General features: G+C 40.0%; 1 protein-coding gene across 2 annotated transcripts in view; it reads right to left on the reverse strand.

The window, feature by feature from the left end:
- B3GLCT (beta 3-glucosyltransferase) overlaps nt 1-23,285 on the reverse strand; it is a 113,757-nt gene that overhangs the window by 58,819 nt on the left and 31,653 nt on the right. For both annotated transcript variants that reach the window (XM_023208776.2, XM_023208777.1), the window contains exons 5-6: nt 7,253-7,329; nt 6,353-6,464 (exon numbers count right to left, since the gene is read on the reverse strand). In XM_023208776.2, the coding sequence (XP_023064544.1) occupies nt 6,353-6,464; nt 7,253-7,329 (189 nt within the window). The remainder of the gene's footprint in view (nt 1-6,352; nt 6,465-7,252; nt 7,330-23,285) is intronic.

The following is a 23,285-nucleotide window of genomic DNA, read 5'->3' on the forward strand; positions in this document are numbered from 1 at the left end:
AGCTGGTCATGCCAACATGAAGTTGAAGAAAAAAAGATGAACCAATCTCAAATCTTAGGTTTTTAATATGAGCAACTGGATAGACAGTGACAGTGATGCATTTCTGGATGAGGAAGACTGAAGATGGAAGAGGTTTAGAAAGGCATTGAGAATTCAGCTTTGAACATGTCGAGTTTTTGGTTCCTATTAGATAAGCAGAGGTATGAAGCAGGCAGCTTGACACAAGAGAGTACATGGCTGACTCCCTCAATTCCTTCACTCTGTTCAAATGTGACCTGATGAAGTATTCCTTGAACACCCTATATAGACAGGTAAGCCCATTCCCAATACATCCCTTACTCCCTTATTCTGCTTTATTCTTCTCCATGGCACTTGTTACCATCCGACACATTATATATTTATTTGCATTTTTCTCTATTGCTTATCTGCTCTGAAACAAGAACACACCTCCTTGTGGGCAGGCATGTTGTCCATTGTGTTCACTGCTGTATCTCCAGTTCACCGAACATGTAACAGACGTGCAGTAACTTTTTGTCAAATGAACACAGCAAGTCCAGGAGAGATTTAAAAAGCAACTCTCCTCTATTGAAGAAACTGGAGCATACAATATGAATCAAGTACCCTAAGTTCTAAAAGTTGTGTATATTTTCTCTCTTACCCAACCAAGACCACCTCACTCTCTATTATTTATCAGTATATAAAATCAAGAAGACACCATGCATGAGTACTCTTAGGTATTTCTTAAGAGCCTTATTCTGGTTGTGGTTGTATTGCAAATACCTCCCAGAGTCCTACTTTTCCTCAATTTAGCAACAGATCATAACTGCACATACGTGACAGCTGTTAATTTTTAAATCTAACATTAAAACTGCATTTAGATTCACAGATCCATATGATGACTTTCTTCTTGATACTTTGCCTATGGGTATAGTAAATCATTACTGGGTAAGAAGAATACCCTGTAACAACCAAGACAAACCACCTCAGCTTGAGATTAAAAATTCAGCACCTTTAAAAAAAATCTACAATAAAGCTCTTTATCAACTGACTAAACCTTAACCAATATGAAAATCACTGTATTTTACATACCATGCCAATATGGCTTGTATAAAGAAAACAAACATCTCAGTATATTTTGAAAACTGTCTTACAAATCTTTCACTATTAAAACCTTTCACAATTAAAACCTTTGGTTCCAAACATCTTATGGAAAACATGTTGCTATGTTTCATCTCCTAATTGCAGTGTTCAGCTATTATATAGTATATGATTGTTTTTCAATATTTTTATGTGGGTTATACTGTAAACTACCTTTAAAAAATTATTATAGAATCTATACACAGAGCCACTCCACTCATCTTTCTTAATGACTTTCTTAACGATTTCATTAAAAGGACTATTATAATCAAGAAAAACCTTAAAAGAATAACTCAGTGTTCCACTAGTATCTTAGAATTACTGGTTTTTATCTTTTTTTAAATTATACTTTAAGTTCTGGAGTACATGTACAGAATGTACAGTTTTGTTACATAGGTATACGTGTGCCATGGTGGTTTGCTGCACCCATCAACCCGCCATCTACACTAGGTATTTCTCCAAATGCTATCCCTCCCCAAGCCACCCACCGCCCATAAGGCCCCAGTGTGTGATGTGCCCCTCCCTGTACCCATGTGTTCTCGATATTAACTCCCACTTACGAGTGAGAACATGGGGTGTTTGGTTTTCTGTTCTTGTGTTAGTTTGCTGAGAATGATGTTCCAGCTTCATCCATGGCACTGCAAAGGCCATGAACTCATCCTTTTTGATGGCTGCATAGTATTCCATGGTGTATATGTGCCACATTTTCTTTATCCAGTCTATCATTGATGAGCATTTGGGTTGGTTCCAAGTCTTTGCTATTGTGAAGAGTGTTGTAATAAACATACGTGTACATGTATTTTTATAGTAGAATGATTTATAATCCTTTGGGTATATACAATCATGGGATTGCTAGGTCAAATGGTATTTCTGGTTCTAGGTCCTCCAGGAATCACCACACTGTCTTCCACATGGTTGAACTAATTTACACTCCCATCAACAGTGTAAAAGTGTTCCTACTTCTCCATATCCTCTCCAGCATCTGTTGTTTCCTGACTTTTTAATGATCACCATTCTAACTGTCGTCACATGGTACCTCACTGTAATTTTGATTTGCATTTCTCTAATAACCAGTGATGAAGAGCTTTTTTTCATGTTTGTTGGCTGCATAAATGTCTTGAGAAGTGTCTGTTCATATACTTTGCCCACTTTTTGATGGCGTTTTTCTTGTAAATTTGTTTAAGTCCTTTGTAGATTCTGGATATTAGCCCTTTGTCAGGTGGATAGATTACAAACATTTTCTCCCATTCTGTAGGTTTCCTGTTCACTCTGATGACAGTTTCCTTTGTTGTGCAGAAGCTCTTTAATCAGATGCCATTTGTCAATTTTGGCTTTTGTTGCCATTGTTTTTGGTATTTTAGTCATGAAGTCTTTGCCCATGCCTATGTCCTGAATGGTATTGCCTAGGTTTTCTTCTAGGGTTTTTATGGTTTTAGGTCTCATGTTTATGTCTTTAATCCATCTTAGTGTTTTTATAAGGTGTAAGACAGGGATCTAGTTTCAGCTTTCTGCATATGCCTAGCCAGTTTTCAAAACACCATGATTTATTAAATAGGGAATCCTTTCCCCATTGCTTGTTTTTGTCAGGTTTGTCAAAGATCAGATGGTTGTAGATGTCTGGTGTTACTTCTGAGGCCTCTGTTCTGTTCCATTAGCCTATATATCTGTTTTGGTCCCAGTACCACGCTGTTTTGTTACTGTAGCCTTGTAGTATAGTTTGAAGTAAGGTAGTGTGATGCCTCCAGCTTTGTTCTTTTTGCCCAGGATTATCTTGGCTATGTGGGCTCTCTTTTTGTTCTGTATGAAATTTAAAGTAGCTTTTCCCAATTCTGTAAAGAAAGTCAATGGTAGCTTCATGAGGATAGCATGGAATCTATAAATTACTTTGGTCAGTATAGCCATATTTACAATACTGACTCTTCCTATCCATCAGCATGGGATGTTTTTCCATTTGTTTGTGTCCTCTCTTATTTCCTTAAGCAGTGGTTTGTAGTTCTCCTTGAAGAGGCCCTTCACATCCCTTCTAAGTTGTATTCCTGTGTATTTTATTCTCTTTGTAGCAATTGTGAATGGGAGGAGTTCATTCATGATTTGGCTGTTATTGGTGTATAGGAATGCTGGTGATTTTTGCACATTGATTTTGTATCCTGAGACTTCAAGTTGCTTATCAGCTTAAGGAGATTTTGAGACGATGGGGTTTTCTTTTTGAGATGGCGTTTTTGCACTGTCACCAGCGTGGGAGTGCAGTGGCGCCATCTCAGCTCACTGCAACCTCCCTCCCAGCTTCAAGTGATTCTCCTGCCTCAGCCTCCCAAGTAGCTGGGATTACAGGCGCCCACCACCATGCCCAGCTATTTTTTGTATTTTTAGTAGAGATGGGGTTTCACTATGTTGGTCAGGCTGGTCTCAAACTCCTGACCTTGTGATCCGCCCACCTCGGCCTCCGAAAGTGCTGGATTACAGGCGAGAGCCCCCGCGCCTGGCCACGATGGGGTTTTCTAAATATACAATCATGTCATCTGCAAACAGATACAATTTGACTTCCTCTTTTCCTAATTGACTACCCTTTATTTCTTTCTCTTGCCTGATCGTCCTCACCAGAACTTCCAATACCACGTTGAATAAGAGTGGTGAGGAAGGGCATCCTTGTCTTGAGCAGTTTTCAAAGGGAATGCTTCCAGTTTTTGCCCATTCAGTATGATATTGGCTGTGGGTTTGTCATAAATAGCTCTTATTATTTTGAGATACGTTTCATCAATGCCTAGTTTATTGAGAGTTTTTAGCATGAAGGGCTCTTGAATTTTGTCAAAGGTCTTTTCTGCATCTATTGAGATAATCATGTGGTTCTGTGTATGTGATGGATTACATTTATTGATTTTCATTTGTTGAACCAGCCTTGCATCCCAGGGATGAAGCTGACTTGATCGTGGTAGATAAACTTTTTGATGTAAACTTTTTGATGTACTGCTGGATTCGGTTTGCCAGCATTGAGGATCTTCCCATTGATGTTCATCATGGATACTGGCCTGAAATTTTCTTTTGTTGTTGTTGTATCTCTACCAGGTTTTGGTGTCAGGATGATGCTGGCCTCATAAAATGAGTTATGGAGAATTCCCCCGTTTTCTATTGTTTGGAATAGTTTCAGAAGGAATGGTACCAGCTCCTCTTTGTAACTGAGGTAGAATTTGGCTGTGAATCTGTCTGGTCCTGGACTTTTTTTGTTTGGTAGGCTATTAATCACTGCCTCAATTACAGAACTTGTTATTGGTCTATTCAGGGATTTGACTTCTTCTTGTATTGTTGTGGGAGGCTGTTTATGTGTCCAGAAATTTATTTATTTATTTATTTATTTTTTTAGATTTTCTAGTTTATTTGCATAGAGTCGTTTATAGTATTCTCTGATAGTAGTTTGTATTTCTGTGGGATTGGTGGTGATATCCCCTTTTTTTTTCCCACGTGGCAGAGTTTTGAAAAGAGGACAAAAACATCTCCTTTTACCTCTGTTCTGTACTTGTTTTTCATGAACTTGCTTTGAACTTTTAAATTTATCATCCCAAATTTCATTAAAAAGCAAAGTGAGTCACCATCTCCCGTACAGAATTAGAGCTATGGATAATGGAAAAATAATCTCCAGGTGAAATGAACACTAGAAGGAGGTGAAAACTCCTACATCCTAAAAAAGATTTGGGAGTTTTTCCCAAGCCAAAAGGAAACATAAAAGCCTAACAAATGGTTTACATAAAACATGGCAGAAAGTACACAGATGCTGGTTAGTATCATCTGAAAAGACTGGATGACACAGGTTCATAATTCTTCTCTTTGAAGGAATTATTTTTTTAACCCAACGACCTTCTCATCCAATTATATCTAAAGCTTCCCAGAAATCAAAAGCATGAAGAAAACTTGTAATGGATCTTTCCAGCATTTAAAGATCACCAAAAGCAGTGGTTTCTATTAAAGATTTTCCAGCATTGGAGAAATTAATCCAATGATCACTGTTGCCCAGTGTTTGACATCTACATCAACAAACGGAGCAGCACCCAGAAGCTTGCCTTTTATCCCCCATGAGCTCATTACATCTGATTCATCTCAGGAGTGAGCATCCAAAGGCGGGTGGGACAGGTTTCCACTGGGACAAGAAAGGGCCCATCTCTGCTTATCTCAAGTTTAAAGAATTCCAAAAAGTGATCAGGTTGTAACCTGGGCTTCTTTTCTCTGAAAGAGAACTGAATGAGCTCAATTTACTCTTGACACATTTCCAAGGCAGCTCTCTAAACCTAACGAGCCTTAGAAGGTAGCCCAGCAGCAAAACTGATTATTACAGGGTTATAAAGTCATTCACAAATATTCACTGACCACCTACTAAGTGTTAAACACTCTGCTCAGGGCTAGGGATTTCCAGGCAAACAAGATCCAGTTGCTCTATTAAATCTGCACAAAATAAAAATAAGATTTGAAAACGTAAAAGCTTTGTGGACTTCACTGTGGTGGACTTCACTGAGTTCCACCAGTTCAAGATAAATCCCTTCCCACCCTCATTCTTTCTCAAATAGTGTTCCCTGCCTGGTAGACCCTCTTTTTCTTTTGCTAACTCCTACCCATCCACAGAACTCAGACTAAAAGTCACTTCCTGTCCTGACTCTCCCAGGTTAGATTCCATGCCCCTGTTATAATGCTTCTAACAGCACCCTAGTCTTCCTTATTAGAGATGTTTTGCTTCTAACCATAACTGCTTCTCTAATGGTCTGTTCTCCCTGCTATTCTGTGCCACCCACAAGGTCAGAATCACTGTCTGTTTTGTTCTAGCCTCTGCCATCCACAGTGCTCAGTATACAGTTGGCACTCAAAAACAATTTTCTATCTAAAATAATATATAGTCACTGTCTAATAAGGAGAAATAGCCAACTTGAGTTTATTGCTAAGATAAGCAGTTTCTGAACTTCGAGTGATAGTTTTCAATTCTCTGAAATTGCTAACACATGTGTTAACAGATTTTTTTCATTTAAAATGGCTCATCATAAGCTCTGCCCCTCGATAAGCTACAAACTTCAAAGAGCATTATTTAACATATCTTTCAGATATTCAACAATGTTTCGTTCTGTTTAATTTTCAACTAAGTGGTTTTTTATTAGATTCAAAAGCTTCTTAATCAAAAGTAAATCTCCTTTGAAACATTGTCCCCCAAAATAAGAAATGGTATTGAAGTTATATTCACCTTAGAGGGGTCATATCTTCTGACGGTTTCCAAGAGTTTTGGAATCTGTATTCTTGTCTCTTCTTCACAGAAGAAAATCCAAGATGAATTTCTGCTGTATGTTACAGAAAAGCTGACCAAAAGAAACAAGTTTCAGTAATCACTTCTGTAAAATGAGTTAATAATAAGGTTTAAAACGGATTAGTAGGAAATGAATCAAGGGTACACTGAATGGCGTATCTAGTTTTTTTTCTCTATATTTTTCTTCAGCTTATAGAAAAGCCAGATGCTAATGGTTTAAAAAACAGCTGGAGTTCTTAAAGCTAATTCTCTCCATAACAACACTAGTTCAGGGGATAAATAATTTTCAAATATCAACTTGAAGCATTTTATCTTTTAAGAATAAGTATATGTATTATACATATACTTATATGTATAATATAAGGCAGGGTGCAGTGGCTCACGCCTGTAATCCCAGCACTTGGGGAGGCCAAGGTGGACGGATCACAAAGTCAAGAGATCAAGGGCATCCTGGCCAACATGGTAAAACTCGTCTCTACTAAAAATACAAAAATTAACTGGGCATGGTGGCAGACACCTGTAGTCCCAGCTACTCGGGAGGCTGAGGCAGGAGAATCGCTTGAACCCACGAGGCGGAGCTTGCAGTAAGCCGAGATCACGCCACTGTACTCCAGCCTGGTGATGAAGCGAGACTCCGTCTTAAAAAAAAAAAAAAAGCTACTCATGATTAAGAACCAATCATCAAGAAATCTGGTTAAGGTAATAATCATAAAAAGTAAAACTCAAATTTATTTCACTTACTGACTGAGGAAAACCACATCCTCTTAATAAAAAGACTAGGGGCATAAAAGTGTTCAGGTAGGAATGTCAGTCATCTACACGTGAGTGAAACAAACGTACTGCGGTAACAATGGAAGTATGGTCCATGCACCTTCTTGTTTAGCCAGCTGATGAAGGAGGAGGACACTGGGGAGCTCCTGAAAAAACAATGATCAAAGAAGATAAGTATGAATTGATCACTCCAAAAAAAGTAAAAAAAAAAAAAAAGAAGAAGAAAAGAAAAAAGAAAAAAAGAAAAGGCTTAGCTTCAAATGCAGCCATTTCTAGAGACCTGACATGGTACTCTTCAAACCACTTCTTTTTCCTCATTTTCTTCAGGAGCTACTGGAAATGAAGTATTTTGGCTGAATCCATGCAACCTCTGCACTCTGCACCACCCACGCACCCAAATAGTGCTCAAGACCTACAAGGAGGGTCTTCCATGACTTGGAGCCAACCTGAAGTCTGTGACGGTGACTTTAAGGGAAGAACCTGGGGGAAATAGTCAGGGATAACTCAGAGGCACAGAAGCAGTTTTTTATTTTATATACAACATACGGAACATGTGAAAAGGAAAACCCTTTGGCTAAACTAGAGGATACAATATTTGATCTACCTCATGCAAAAATTACTTTTCAAAGTTCTCTAAACACATTATAATATCCTGATAACAAAAAGTTTTGGTCTAGAAATATAATCCTTAATTACTCAGGCAATAATAGGAATAGCATAATAATGGAATTGACAAATTTATAAGCATAGGAGGAACTAAAAGTCAGAAATAAGGCACAACTGTGCTTACATAAATTATGTACACATATATAGAGATTAATATTTTCAAGGCTACGAGTGTTAGCTTTGAAGTAAAACACTATTCGCTATATTTCAAGTTGTTACAAAAGCCAAAAGTCAAAAATTTCATATCTGATATGCTTAAACCTCCTCCCCCAACAAACTTTATTATATCCTGTGTTTCACACTAGCTATAAAACTATATGCCTAGTAACCATTACAGACAAAAGAATTCAAGAAGAAGTACCTAAGTATCTGAAATATTACTGCACTGATGTGGATTTCACAGCAGTCTTAAAGTTCAGATATGTATTATTTAAGAAGAGAATAGTCTTTAATATAAATCTTTGGAATTAAATTTCAAGTAAATCTCATTTATTTTCCATGTACAAATATGAAATGCAAAAAACAGCAATCACAGGTTAAATAAGACAAACAATGTGGTATGTTAGAAAAAGTAAACCTTAAGGCTGATTAGCAGTTACCCAATATAAATAATTGAGGGCCTTCCTACAGTTACTTCTGAATTATGCAGTAATTTTCATTGTATTTTAAAAATTCCAGCAAATATATATATTCATGAAGGATTACATAAGAGCAGAAAATCATGTGTAAAGAAACTAATGATGTTACTATTTGCATAAAACTTTGGAATTATGGGTAAATGCAAATGTGAGCTAGACAAGAAAAACATAGCAAATACTTTTTAAAGTTTTACATAGAAGTAGCTAATGAGTTATGTATCAATTAAAATTATGCCGAAAACTTTGTAACAATGGAAATGTCTTTATGTTTAATAGAAAAAAAATCAGACATGATTCCAAAAATAAAACAAAATCCTAAATGAACAGAGAGTAGAGGGAACCAGAAAGTGAAAATATTTGTGTCAAGATGATGTAATAATGAGACATATGCTTTAAAAATCCTTCAGTTAAAACATAGCTAAGTTTTTTAAAAATTGAAGGAAAATGAATGCACCTCAAAAATTTACTTCCAAAGAAGTATTATACTTCCTAGTTATAGGATATATATAACGTAACATCAACAGCTATTAACTGAGAAAAGGCTTCCTTTGATACCTAGACAGCAACCTCGGCAGAAAGGCTACAAGGGCACTTTCCTGGGAGAGATTAGAAGACAAGCTTATGAATAACTCTGCCACAACATAAAATGAGGGAGGGAAAGGTTTAGGTAGTGCAAACAAGGAATCACATCCTAGATTGAAACAAACTCTATGGATTATCAGTAGATTAAATTCACTAATAGCTCCATTATATTTGTTTACTAAATCATATACTAGATTTCATATTTGCTTCAGTTTGTGAACACAAGATCAAATTATCTGTCTCTCTGCATCTCCATATAACAATCCTTCAAAAGTTAGCATGCCTTGTTAATAACACTCTCCAAAGGTGAGTACTCAAAAATACAAAGTAGGTGCTACCTTGGCACTCAGAAACCTGCTCTTGATTAACTCTTGATTAAGCCAAGGTCATCTTAATTGTAAATAAATTTTAATCTACTAATCCCCCAAAATGCCCAAGAGCTTTTATTCTTGTCATATACATACATATACACATATAAATGTATGCACACAGAGACCCAAACAGACATAATATTACACTTAGATGTAGTAGCACCTTAAAGGTAATTATCAAAAAGGGTGCAATAAAATTTTCTATCAAATGATCTTATCTCAGTTCCTACCACTAAGGATTGTAATAATTTATGTTCCCTCTATTGCCATCACAAGATTTAGACCTCCTTAAAGGTAGTGTCACTAAATGATACCATTTTTAGATTCAAAGCAAGTTTTTATTTTTATTTTTGGAGACAGAGTTTCGCTCTTGTCACCCAGGCGCAATCTCGACTCACTGCAACCTCTGCCTACCAGGTTCAAGTGATTCTCCTGCCTCAGCCTCCTGAGTAGCTGGGATTGCAGGGGTGCACCACCATGCCTGGCTAATTTTTGTGTTATTAATAGAGACAGGGTTTCACCGTGTTGGCCAGGCTGGTCTTGAACTCCTGATTTCAGGTGATCCGCCGGCCGCAGCTTCCCAAAGTGCTGGGATTACAGGCGTGAGCCACCGTGCCCTGGCTCAAAGCAGGTTTTTAAATAAGTAACTGGATGAATAACTAAAAAATAGTTTTCAAATTAAAATTCAAGGGGAAAATAAGAAAATGTTACATCAACATTACCAAGAGTTGTCTGGAATAAAGACATAGTAAAGCATTCATGCATGCAACAACTATCATCAATCTAAATGATGCCTAATCATGCTACTATTTCAAACCTAAAAGGTAATTCAAAATTCTCTCGATAATGAGATAATGCCCTAACAGGCAGACATAAAGGAGCTAAAAATACAAATGATCAAATATGGATAAATCACAGAAAAGGGAAAGAAAATGAAAAGGCTGATTGCAATAATTTAAACTTTAATGTCAACTGTACTTATCTCTTTGAATCAAAGTCTGCCTTTATCAGCATCCACTGGTATCATAATCACTTTGAAGACAGAAAGCCTAGTGAACTTTCAGTCAGTACTTCCTTGGAACATATTTGTTATCAAGTCATGAATTCATATTTAAAGCAGCTAATAATTATTGAGAGCAAACAAATTTAAAACCAACATTCTAATTCATTAGTTGGTTCTTATGCATATGCATCATCCTCATTTGGGAAAGGGGTTTGATTCCAATATCACAGCTGAGTATTCTCACAATATTTTTTAGAATGGAGAAGGGCCATTACTCTTGATATGGAGGGGAAATCATTAAAGATTTATATCTAGAATTGTTAATAGTATGAACGAAAAAGCTAACATTTGAACATGGATTAAAATAGATGAATATATAAAATAGCATAAATAACCTTAATTATTCAGATTTGATTTTGAACCATCTTAGTTTTTCTGTATGTCTGGAAATAATTCAGCAATTAAACTACATGCTGCTGGTCTTCCCCTTGTCAACAGACTATCTGCCAGTATTTGTCGTTTGTCCTTAACTTCTCCTCTAAACCTAGAAGTACATGGGTTTATGGTCTCATTCAGTTTTATTATTCAGACTACATGCTAAATTAGAAGGTAACATCAGCACATTGGTTCAGTATTAGGCAAAGCTTCTAAAAAACTGAACTTTTAAGACTGATTCCATTTCAACTGCATGTCTAAATTCCAACTATTACATCATTCTAAGGCATTGAACTGAGCTTTTAGAATAACAAATAAATCATGGTAAAAATTAACATCTGTTTATTGTTAGTTTCTTCTGTAAGAGGTAGGTATGTCTTATGAGGATAATAGAGATCTGTAACATGCTATTTGCAACATGTATCAGACAGATTTACTAGCCTTTAGAAATCCAGTATTCATTTATGGCCCCCAGCAAATTATATGTGATGTTATAATAACATACCTTCTAGGAATCTGAGACTGTATTACAAAAAAACAAAAGATTTCTCTGGATACCTGTCTGAATCATTAAATGTCCTTTCCTAACAAGAAAAAATATTACCTCATTATTTAAAATTTTTATTTTTATGAACAATTTACTTTGAAATGCATTACTAAGTTCATTTTATAGCTCATACAAATCTATTTTAACTAATAATTCATTCGCTCACAAAAGGCTGTAAAGCTCAGTATTTAAGGATCTGATTTTTGGAGCCAAATTCCTTCCTCTGAATCCCGGCTCTATTCTGAGCCAAGCAACTTGAGTGAGTTTCTTATCCTAGTTGTGGCTCTGCCACCTCATTCTGTCATGAATTGAGATGACAACAGCAAAGGGGAGCAAGTGGGTTAATACATGCCAGGCACTTGGCATGTGGTAAGCATGTGATGACTATTAACAATATCAATTTTGCAATACTTTTTGAGCAACTACTATGTACCAGGTACTGTTCTAGGAATACAGTAAACAGCTATGATAAGACACGCAGAGTCCCTGCCCTCTTGGATCTCATGTTCTCGTGAGGGAGACAGGCAACAAGCAAACAAATCTACAATATAATGTCAGGGATAGAAGCCATAATGACAGAGCCATATAAAGGGACAGACTGAACAGGACACTGTTTACCAATCAACACTGGTCTGCTGCACGAGGGATCATGGCCCACCTGCGTGTCAGGAAGAAGGCAGAGAGAATAAGCTTTGGATCCCCTCAGAACTGAGGAACAGGACTTACTCCACTATTTTATTAATCTCTCTAAGCCTCAGTTTCCTCTCTGCAAAATGGCAAGAATAACAGCAACTAATTCATAAGAGTTCAATGAGCTGATGCTTGAAAACAGCATAGCATACTGTACCAGTATGAGCACTAAGTAAAATGATGATGAGCACTCAATAAAACCTACAATAACTACTGTAGTTTCCAACTCTCTTACTCCAAACCCTGGGCCCATAAACTAGATGTCTCACTAATCCCTCAAACTCCATCTTTCCAAAAATGAACTCATCATCTTAGCTGAGGGTAGCTCATCCTCTTTCCTTCATCCATTCCCTGATATCCAGTGACACCCACGAGGTATTGCCTCCTTCAGTGACAGTCCTCAAGCTGCCCAAGACAGGAGTCTACCAAACTCATACTACACTTCTTCAAGGCTTAGTGCAAATGCCATAAAAAAAGCCTTTACTGGCATTTCCAGATGGGGTCACAGCTTTCCTTGCCTATGTTCTCAGGGGGCCATGTTTGTACTGATTCATACAGCAATTCAACCTGTGGAATGACCAGCTCCCCCCACTAGAATGAGCCTCCTAGAGGGCAGGCACCACTTCCAGCAATAGGCACTGGGCATGGCAGAGTCTACAGTGACCTACACCCTGGAGAGGCCGTCCCTGCTGGGCATCACACACCACTGGCATCATGCTCCTGGAGCCCCCACCTCCTCTGCACACTTTCATGTGCTGGCTTCGCATTGGCCTCCACCATCACCACTAGACACCCAGAGGAGGGAGGTCTACAGCTAACTTCTTCGGGTCTCCAGCTCCATACTCATCCAACATGCCATGCTGGAGGGGAGGCCCACCCTCCCCTGAGCTTGGGAAGCTCAAGCACCTGGCCTCTGTCTGCCTTAACGGGCTGAGCCCCAGCTCCCTCCAGACACAGGGTGTAGACCTCTCCAGGAAGCAGAGGGGTCCAAATGCTGGGCAGCCAAAGAGAGACAAATGGTCATGACATAGCCTTCCAAATAGTACGAAGATTTCATTACTGTTGAGCAACTTGGCCTTGAGTCTCAATGTTCTATTTCCTGTGATGCATGAAGTTATATATAAAGACACACATGTAGGAAAGATGTTTCTAAGAATGCTAGTTGTATATGTGAAAAAGGACACTGTTACTTAAGTCAGAGAATGTGTATAAAAAAAAAATTCTATTTTCTCCTGGAGCATCCTGTCCAGGCCCTTGCCCAAAGTAAGTATTCAATCAATATTTGTTGAATGAATGCCTCGATAAATTTGCATTCAACAGTAATGTAATAAAGTATCGAATTTAATAAATAAAAATACAATTAATGCCTATCAATTTCTAAAAATAAAACTAACTTTTAGTAAACTATTAAGCATCCAACTCCTTTCACTTCAAAAGTTTAATGATACACAGCATCAAAAAGCTGAGGCAAAATAAATCACACTCATGACTCTCAAAGTTAACCTTTTAAAGAAGTAACTCACAGAGTCTCCCTGTGAATAAAAAAAATTCTAAAATTAGAAAACGCCAGGCCATCTTTCTCAAGCTTCTTTACACTAATCTACGAAAGGCTTTGCTAGCTTTTCTGGCTTAACAAATGAAAATCAGGTGGTTTTTTTTTTTTTAAAACAACAACAACAACAACAACAAAACTAATGAGGCAAGAGCCTAACTCTTCTCAAGAAAAATAGTGATTTCCAAAACTTTCTGCAGCAGGAAAAAAAAAAAAAAGTGTAAGGTTGAGATTATGCCAGGTTTTAAATAAAGGGTTTATAGTCTCACCACAAAAGGCTATAAAATTAGAAGTGTCAGTTCTCTTCAAAAGCTATATAGTTCGGGATGGAGAGTGTAGAGGTCTCTAAGCAGCTAGGTTAGCTCCATGTGATCTAATGCAGAAAATGTAATCCCACCTCTGACCCCTCCAACCTCTGCCCCCAATAATGAAACCCTTTTAAGCATCCTGACTTCTGATTTTTTTTTTTTTTTTTTTTTTTGGTCGGGGGAGCGGGGTGGTATTTGCAGGTTGCCTTGGCTGGAACCATAATTCATCTCTGGTTCTGCCTATTTCTCAGTTCCTGCCTTAATTCTAAACACTGTCCTACCCCTCTCCCCAAATATTCCTTCTACAGCGGCTGACTTCTCTGCTCCCCATCCAAAGTGATTCCCTGGGCAAGCATGGCCCTGGCCTTGTGCTAAGTTCCTACTTTAGCGTCTTCAAATGGTGCCTGGATCCCTGCTTTACTAGAACCTACTGAAAGCAATGCAATTATGCTTTATCTTCTCTCCTTCACTGTTTCCAATTTAATCTTACATAAAGTTCCTTTGGAGAACAATAATGGTTTTAGACAGGTGTTAATATATGCTTTTGAAACTACAAGAAAGATTATCTCCGCATGGGATCCCCTTGGTGGCTAGACCCCAGGAACCAGAAGGAAAAAAAAAAAATACTCAGGTGACAGCTTTGCCATCACAACATAAATTCAAGATACTTAACAGCATCATCTCTAGAGCCTGAGCTGTTTGCTCTCCTGTTTCATGTAACAAACAAAATATTTAATGTAAGAATTTGTATACAAATATCTACTCAAGAAGGAATGTTAAGTTAAAAAAGAAGTCAAATCATAATTGATAAAGATGCTGTACACACAATAGGCATCTGAACAAAATAAATTCAAGCAAAATAAATGATTTATTAGATCATTGCACAAACTCTCCCTATGGGTTTCTGTTTGCCTCACCTCCACTTTGCTTTTTGTTCGCATACCTCTTTAAATAGTCAGTCTTGATCACTTCATATTACCCCTCCACAGGGAGAAAAAAACAGGGAAAAAAACAGCTCCTCTTCAAACTCTGCATTCTTCTATGTGCAGATCCGCATTTAGGAAGCCATAGTCATCAGTCACATCCCCACTCTCACCAACCCTCCTTTCCATTCGCTGCAATCTACAAAGATCACATTCCACTCCCAATACACACTTTACTCATCCCACAAACTGTTCCCTTACAAATTCCAGTTCCTACTTGGCATCCCAAAAGTAGACCTTCTGGCAATTCATGTCTTCATCTTCCAGAACTATGTTCTAAACCTACGCCCTCCAGCTAATTTTCCCTGTCTTTCCTACGTGATTTCACAAAAGTCTTCCCTCATTCTCCTCTCAGGCTTCACATGCACAATTAGCACAGGGTCAACTGAAAACTTTTTACATATTGCTATACAGCTTCAAAACATATCGTCATTCTCAAGGCCTCCATGTGTTTTCTACAGATGTCTTTCTGTATTCAAAAATGACTAATATAACCATCAATGCCCAATTAATACTTGTTGAGTCAATTTTTTTTTCTTTTGAGATGGGGTCTTGCTATGTTGCCCAAAGTGGTCTCAAACTCTTAGGTTCAAGCAATCCTCCTGCCTCAGCCTCCTGAGTAGGTGGGACTACAGGTGCGCCTGGCCTACTGAGTAGATCCTTTAAAACACTGATTCTGTACTTAGAATTTCTGCTTAATGATACACTCATTTATATTATGAAATAATTACATCTACCTTGTAAAAATGAGAATACGAATTCTACTAAATTCCTTTCTAATCCTTTGTGCCAGAGCAGCCTAGAATGATACTCTGCACATAGAACAGAACCTGATAAAGTCAGCTGAGTTACCGATTGGAAAGAACATATAATTATCAACTTCAGCACCATTATAACTGCATGATAAGCTTCAAAACTGGAGATGAAAATGACTACTTACAATGACCCTTGTTGTAGAAAACAAGTGAAACAGTTTAACTCTTCTACTAACGACTCCACATACAGTATTAAATGTCAGATAAAAAGTTAATTTAGGCTCTTTCTTTTTATATTCATGCTGTAATGATGAAAAATGTTTGTGTTTTTAATAAGGCTGCATTTTAGCATCTTGAGGTAAAACAGGCATAGGTAATGACTTGCCTAAGCAAAGAGAATAGCTGGAAACAGATGCATAATCACAGAAATCATTAAATTTTTGCACCTTTATTTTTTGGCAGACTTTGTAGTCAAGTGCAACCTGACAGAGTAATGACTAAACAGCAGTTCTAGACATCTGGTATTGTGGGAGGAATATATATTTTGAACTCTCAGGTAAATATTCAAATGATAAAACTTACTGCTGACTTCTGCCTCACAAAGCAACTTTTACGAACGTTCATGGTGGGCAAATTGATGAAGAAACCAAAATTACAAACTTCATGCTTCATAGTTGGGATCCCAGGTGACATGAGGGTCCCTTACAGACACAGGTTCCAGGTGACATCCTGTCCCTTACAGGCACAGTGTATACCTGCCACACCAAGCTGCTGAGGCACCCCTTTGAGGAGCCAGCCTGCTCCCGCTCCCACAACAGCACTGGGATGCCAACAACTTCTGCCTCTTAGTTTTTCCCTTTCTCAGCTCCCATAGCTGACAGAGTCACCAGTTCTTTCTTGAGCATGTCCATTTCTTAAAACAGCCTCTAGCAGGCGGGGTGCGGTGGCTCACACCTGTAATCTCAGCACTTTGGGAGGCCAAGGCAGGTGGGTCAGCTGAGGTCAGGAGTTTGAGAGCAGCCTGGCCAACACAGTAAAACCCTGTATCTACTAAAAATACAAAAAATCAGCCACGCAAGGTAGCAGGCACCTGTAACTCCAGCTACTCTGGAGGCTGAGGCAGGAGAATCGCTTGAACCCAGAAGGCAGAGGTTGCAGTGAGCTGAGATCGCACCACTGCACTACAGCCTGGGAAACAGGAGCAAAACTCCATCTCAAAAAAAAAAAAAAAAAAAAAAAAACAGCTTCCACCTAGGTTTTAACTAAGGAGCCCTCCTGCCTCTTTAAAGTGATCTTGCCTCCCTATGCTTTGTGAATTTCAGCATTTCATTCTCAGAAGTTGATCTTATTTCTCTATTTTCATTTAGTTCCAGGTCAAGTTATCTCATCATTGCCCCCTAAGTATTGTCTACAGACCCTATGTTAGCTGTCAGCCATTCTTGTTCTTGGAATTTTTTTTTTTTTTTTTTTTTTTTTTGAGACAGAGTCTCGCTCTGTTGCCCAGGCTGGAGTGCAGTGGTACGATCTCGGGTCACTGCAAGCTCCGCCTCCTGGGTCCAAGCAACTCTCCTGCCTCTGCCTCCAGAGTAGCTGGGATTACAGGAGTCTGCCACCATGACCAGCTTATTTTTGTATTTTTGTATAGACAGTGTTTCACCATGTTGGCCAGGCCGGTCTTGAACTCCAGTCCTCAGGTAATCCGCCCGCCTTGGCCTCCCAAGGTGCTGGGATTACAAGCGTGAACCACAGCACCTGGCCCCATTCATGGATCTCTAGAATGCTGTTCATGGAATAAAGTCAACTTTTAATCACACATGTGCCATAAAAAAAACTCTGTAAAAGAAAAAAATGATCCACAATCAAGTATAATTGCAAACCCTAAAATCTTTCTGGACAGTTCAACTTCCAAAAGACTTGTTAATCCAAAAATGAAATTACCTAAGCTCTGAAAGCTCACTCTGGATCTTGTGAGCAAATTAAAGTTTTGTCATACCTACTTCGGTGCTCTTAGCTGGCTTCGTCCAAGCAAAAAATTTCACAATAACAAACTATCTTATAATCAAAGGGAAGCTTCCTTATTGCTTTAGTCTAGGCTCTACTTACTATCACAGAAATTAAATGCTGGGGGTGAGGGGGGTGCATTGCTTAACAATATTGGTTAATTACGTGCCTTTAAATGTAAAACCAATGTTGCCACCTAGTGGCAATCTGAGTCCCCTACTCAACAGGTTGCCTAAACAGAAAATTGCAAAGGACAACAAAAATTAAGTGTAAGTGTTATAAAGCTAAATAGATGCAGAGAATAAAGCACTAAAAAGTCAAATACTTTAAAGAAATGTAGCTATTTCCTAAGCTTCAAAAGCTAAGGACAACAAATCAATGGAAATACAGTTTCTAATGCTGTGTGTGTCTGGCAATCCACCACATGCTATGGGGGACGCAAAGAGGACTAGGGAACAGGTCCCACCTTCCTCTGGAGTCTGAAGGCAGAACAGATACACTGAAGGACACAGTACACCTTGGGGATGCATACGTGAAATGCCAAATGAGCATCCGAGGAAATAGGTGCCTACAGATGAAAATGTGCATCACAGCGGACTAGGTTACCCACACAACACAGAGTCTGTCATGACCCCGAAGGCATTAGTAAGTGACAAAAGCCAGTCACAAAAGGACGAATACCCTATGACTCCACTCTTTGAGAGATCTGGAAAAATCAAATTCACAGAAACAGCAAATAGAATGGCGGTAGCCAGGGGCTGGGGGAGGGAGGAATGGGGAGCACTGAATGTTGTTCAATGGGTACAGATTTTAGTTTCACAAGATAAAAAAGTTCTGGAGATCTGCTGCACAACATGATTCCACTTAACACTGCTGAGTTGTACACTTAAGATGTAAATTTTATGTGTTTATCATCACAATTAAAAACAAATCACAACAGCGGCAGTGCCAGCATCAACAAAGCACACTGAGTGGGATGCATCCTGAGGTCAGTGCACAGGCCGCCATCCTGGTAATAGTCAGGCAGTCTGAGACTGGTCTCTCTGAGGCCTCTCCGGAGAATGTCGCATTACTGATGGTGATTTGACGGGCCAGTCCTCAGGTCCCCAGCATCCCAAACCGCCCTTCTTCTCTGTATCCCTTCGTATGGCCCTTCAGTCTGCTGACTCTGCCCAGCCCCTAGACACTGGTCTTCCCCCAGGGCCCATGGCTTCCCCTGGAAGCAGCACCTTCAAGCTTCCAGCCACTACCTATGTATGTTGCTGACTCTCAAATCTACCATCTTGTGGCCAAATCTTTCTCCTGAGCGTAAAATAAATATCCAGCCTCCACAGCTCACAAAGCTGCTCACAGCCTTACTTCAGATATGACACCCGAAGTCATCATCACCCTCTAAAGTGGAGAACCTTCCTCAGTCTCACTCAGCAGCCCCACCTCATCTGAGTCCCAGCTGGGAGCGTCCCTGACATTCTATCCAGCCTGGGTCCATCTCCCACCATTCTGGCCCTGCAGCACCCCTACGCCACCCCCGGCCGGATCCATGGCCCTGTCCCCAGCCCAGGGCTTCTCAAACTGCTGTGGTGGAAGGCACACAGCAGTCTGCAACCCGTCCTGAGCAGCATGGTCCAAGACTAGTCCCAGGGCCTTAGAATGAGGTTCCTCGCCCAGTCCTGGCTCTCTTAATGCCATTCCCCCTAAGGCCACCAGAGGATGGTTTTAAAACACAAACTCTACCAGGTCTACTCCCTGACGGCATTCCCTGGTAATGATCCTCAACCAAGGGGCACTTTTAATTATAATAGCAACCAGGGTCACTGCTACATGTATTGCCAGAGATGAGAGACGCTAACCAACTTGTATACCAAAGAGATACACCTCAGAATACCAGGAGAGCCCTCAAAGAAGCCCCCAGAAAAGTCGGCTCCCCAGAGGATATACAATTCTATGTGACCATGTTCCCTCCTGACTTTCCAGGCCTGTGGCCACACTGCCACCCCCCATCCGCTGGCCCCAGGACAGCATTAGGGTGCACACACCTGTACTCCCGCCTCTCACCTGGCCACCTTACCTGCTGTCCTCCTTACCCAGAAAGCCCTCCCCTCCCACCTCAGCCTCAACCTAGCTAGTGTCTAATAGGTAGGCTCAGTTCCAGGCTCAGCACTTTCAGAAATCCCTCCTTGAGCATCACATTCCCTCCTCAGCTCCCCTGCCCCACCTCACCATGGTAGGGGCCCTCCTTTGTATTCCACGTATACCCTTCTATCACTGCCCTTCCACCTTGCTTGAAAACTGCCTGGTTGGCCGGGCACAGTGGCTCATGCCTGTAATCCCAGCACTTTGGGAGGCCGAGGTGGGTGGATCATGAGGTCAGGAGATCAAGACTATCCTGGCTAACACAGTGAAACCCCGTCTCTACTAAAAATACAAAAAAAAAAATTAGCTGGGCATGGTAGGTAGCGGGTGCCTGTAGTCCCAGTTACTCGGCAGGCTGAGGCAGGAGAATGGTGTGAACCCAGGAGGAAGAGCTTGCAGTGAGCTGAGATCACACCACTGCACTCCAGCCTGGGTGACAGAGCAAAAAAAAAAAAAAAAAAAGAGAAAGAAGAAAAACTGCCTGCTGATGGCCCTTCTCTCTGGGACTGTGCATTCTTCAAGTACCAAGACTATGTCTTGTTGATCTTTGTATCCCCAGTACTTTGCCCACAGTATGTCTTCAAATAGAAAAAGAATGAACGAGAGGTTCATAAATAAATTCCGCAGACTAAGTGAGTCCTTGATATGGAAACAAAATCCTGACTTTGGCAGAGACTTTGACTTGTCCCTCTATATCTATGCTCCCTTTCCCTTCTAAAGATTAGAACCCCTTGAGTTCTACCTGAATCCAGGACCACCAAACCAGCCCAGGTATAACCCACATGATATATCCTGGACATAGGTACATAAAGGGACACAACATATACAATTCCAAGGTACAAAATCCTTAAAAGGAAGCAGCTGGGCTTCCACACACTGGAATGTAGAATGTAGGTCAGCTTCAACCAAGCAGGACAAGACACTTCATCCAAGTAACAGGACAGAGGAACCTGGAGCAGAGCTGCCTCCCCAGGCCCCCAGCGACTGGACTGTTGGGTGGAGAGAAGTACATCTTCCATCTTCTTTTTTTTTTCAATTTTGTTTCAATACTGAAGGATTTCCATCTTCTTTAAGTCACTGTTACGTTGTCTGTGTTAAAGTAGTCAAGTGTATCTTCTGGTTCTTTTTCATATTATCTCCAAAAGATTTAATTATTCATAAGATCATATTTTTCTAGCACCAGCTCATACCTAATTTTTTTTCTACTCTTATTTCTAAACTCTGTGGTTTCACTGAGAGAAGTAAATAGCTACTATATTTAATAAGAGGGAGGTTGGCCATTATCCATTTAAGAGTTAATAGGAATAAAATACATAAGTTACTTAAATTTTCATTTTCATTTGATAAATTTCTTACAGTCAATTCAGTTGCCATATGCTGAATACCTACTGTGTTCAAGGTGTTATGGAAGAATCCAAAGAAGTGTTTGCCTTCAAATAACTTATGATTTAATACAGCATGTGTGTGCATGCTTGTGTACGTACGGCTGAAGGTCCATACTGTATGTAGGAGAAGTACAAGGAAGCTTCTATTACAGTAGAGAAGAAAGTAACTGGGAAAGAAAAGATCATGAATTTCAAGGATTCAATGCTTGGTTCTGAAGAATCAACTCAGAAATCATAGTCTATTCTCTGCTCTCAAAATTTGTAAAAGAGACAGGTAACAAATAATACACAATGAAAAGTATACAACAGAAGTTTGTCCAAGATACAAAAGTGGAACCAAAAAAGAAGTAGCTTAGCACGGCGGGTCAAGACGGTGCACAGAAAACCTTTATGGGGAGACATAACCTAGACAAGAAGATGGGATCTACAATATACAAAGCCAAGGGGCATGGCAGGTGATATGGTCTGAATCTGTGTCCCCACCCAAATCTCATGTGGAATTGTAATCCCCAACGTTGGAAGCAGGGCCTGGAGGGAGGTGACTGGATCATGGGGGCAGTTTCTCATGGTTTAACATCATCCCCCTTGGTGTTGTCAGGAGGAGAGTGAGTTATTGAGAGATGTGGTTGCTTAAAAGTGTGTAGCACCTCCCCTCTCTCTCCCTCCTGCTCCAACCACATAAGATGTGCCTGCTTCCCCTTCACCTTGTGCCATGATTGAAAGTTTCCTGAGGCCTCCCCAGAAGCTGTCACGTTTCCTGTACAGCCTATGGAACCATGAGCCAATTGAACCTCTTTTCTTTATAAATGGCCCAGTCTCAAGTATTTCTTTATAGCAATGCAAGGATGCACTAATATGGCAAGTGATCCTAGAACCATATAAAGTTTGAAGTTACTGGCAAATAAAGCACCAGGGGGTGAGCGGTAGAAGATGAAGCTGGGATTCAGAGACAGGGACTTCAGTTAATAAGCTCTGGTGCAACTATTTCGGCACAAGGTAAGTAATGGAGGTTCCTTCTGCTCTGCTGGATCCACACCTGCTCAGCTGCCTACCGTCTTGCCTCAACCCTGACAGACTCCAAAGAGAACTACAACACACATTCTCCATTCCTATATACAACTGCCAAGTTCAGCTTACACAGGAACCTCTAACCACCCTCCCCAGAGCCTAGAGCCAGTTTTAAGCATTCAGTGCTCTTGTACCTGGGCCCTATCCTTTGCAGAGCCCCAGAGCCTCTCAAAGAAGCAGGCATACCCAGCCCCCAGCAGCACCCTGCCAACTCTCATTTTTCCTAAGGGGAAGAGGAGAAGAAGGAATACGTTATAATTTCTATTGCTTCCCACCAAAACATACCCACATGCCTTATCCCCGCTGTAAACCAAGTCCCAGGAACACTGCCCTGCTCCAAGGTGCTCTGAAAACTACTCTTCCCAGAAGAACAGAAGCGGAAAGACAGGTAGAGAGCCAGCAATGAATATCCATTTGCACAGAAATAAAATTGGCCAAAAATAAAGTAAGAGTAGATGAACAGTAGAGGAAGTACAGGGGCATATGCAATCAACTAGGCTTGGATGGCAAGGGGCGTCGCTATCCATATCAATGTCAAGGACTACTGGGGAAGATACATAATCTAAAAAACACAAATCTGTATCTGCAAAACGAAAGGTATTTCTGGGAGCAGCAGCACATGCAGGTGACATAGGGAAAAGTGTGCTCTTAATTCATATGAACAAGGGATGCCTAACTGTGGTTCTGATGTCATCACTGATCACACAGTTTGGGGTAATTGCCAAGGTCTGACTGAGCAAAATCCAGTTAGAGCTTCCCTGGACCCACCTGAGGGATGGATTAGCTGGGCTTCTGGCTCCTCCTCCTCCCTGCAGCAGCCTGCACTTGGCTATCCCACTAGTGCCTCCAGCAGAGCAGATGGAAGAGGCCAGCCAGTCAAGGTTGCTGCATGTCTGCCTCTCTAATACAATCCATGAAGGTTTAGTAGGAGAAAATCTCCAAAAGTTAGATTTCCAAAAAAAAGAAAAAAAAAAAAAAAACAGGA

This window comes from Piliocolobus tephrosceles, chromosome X, assembly GCF_002776525.5.
Source record: "Piliocolobus tephrosceles isolate RC106 chromosome X, ASM277652v3, whole genome shotgun sequence".
In the NCBI taxonomy this organism is placed as follows: domain Eukaryota; kingdom Metazoa; phylum Chordata; class Mammalia; order Primates; family Cercopithecidae; genus Piliocolobus; species Piliocolobus tephrosceles.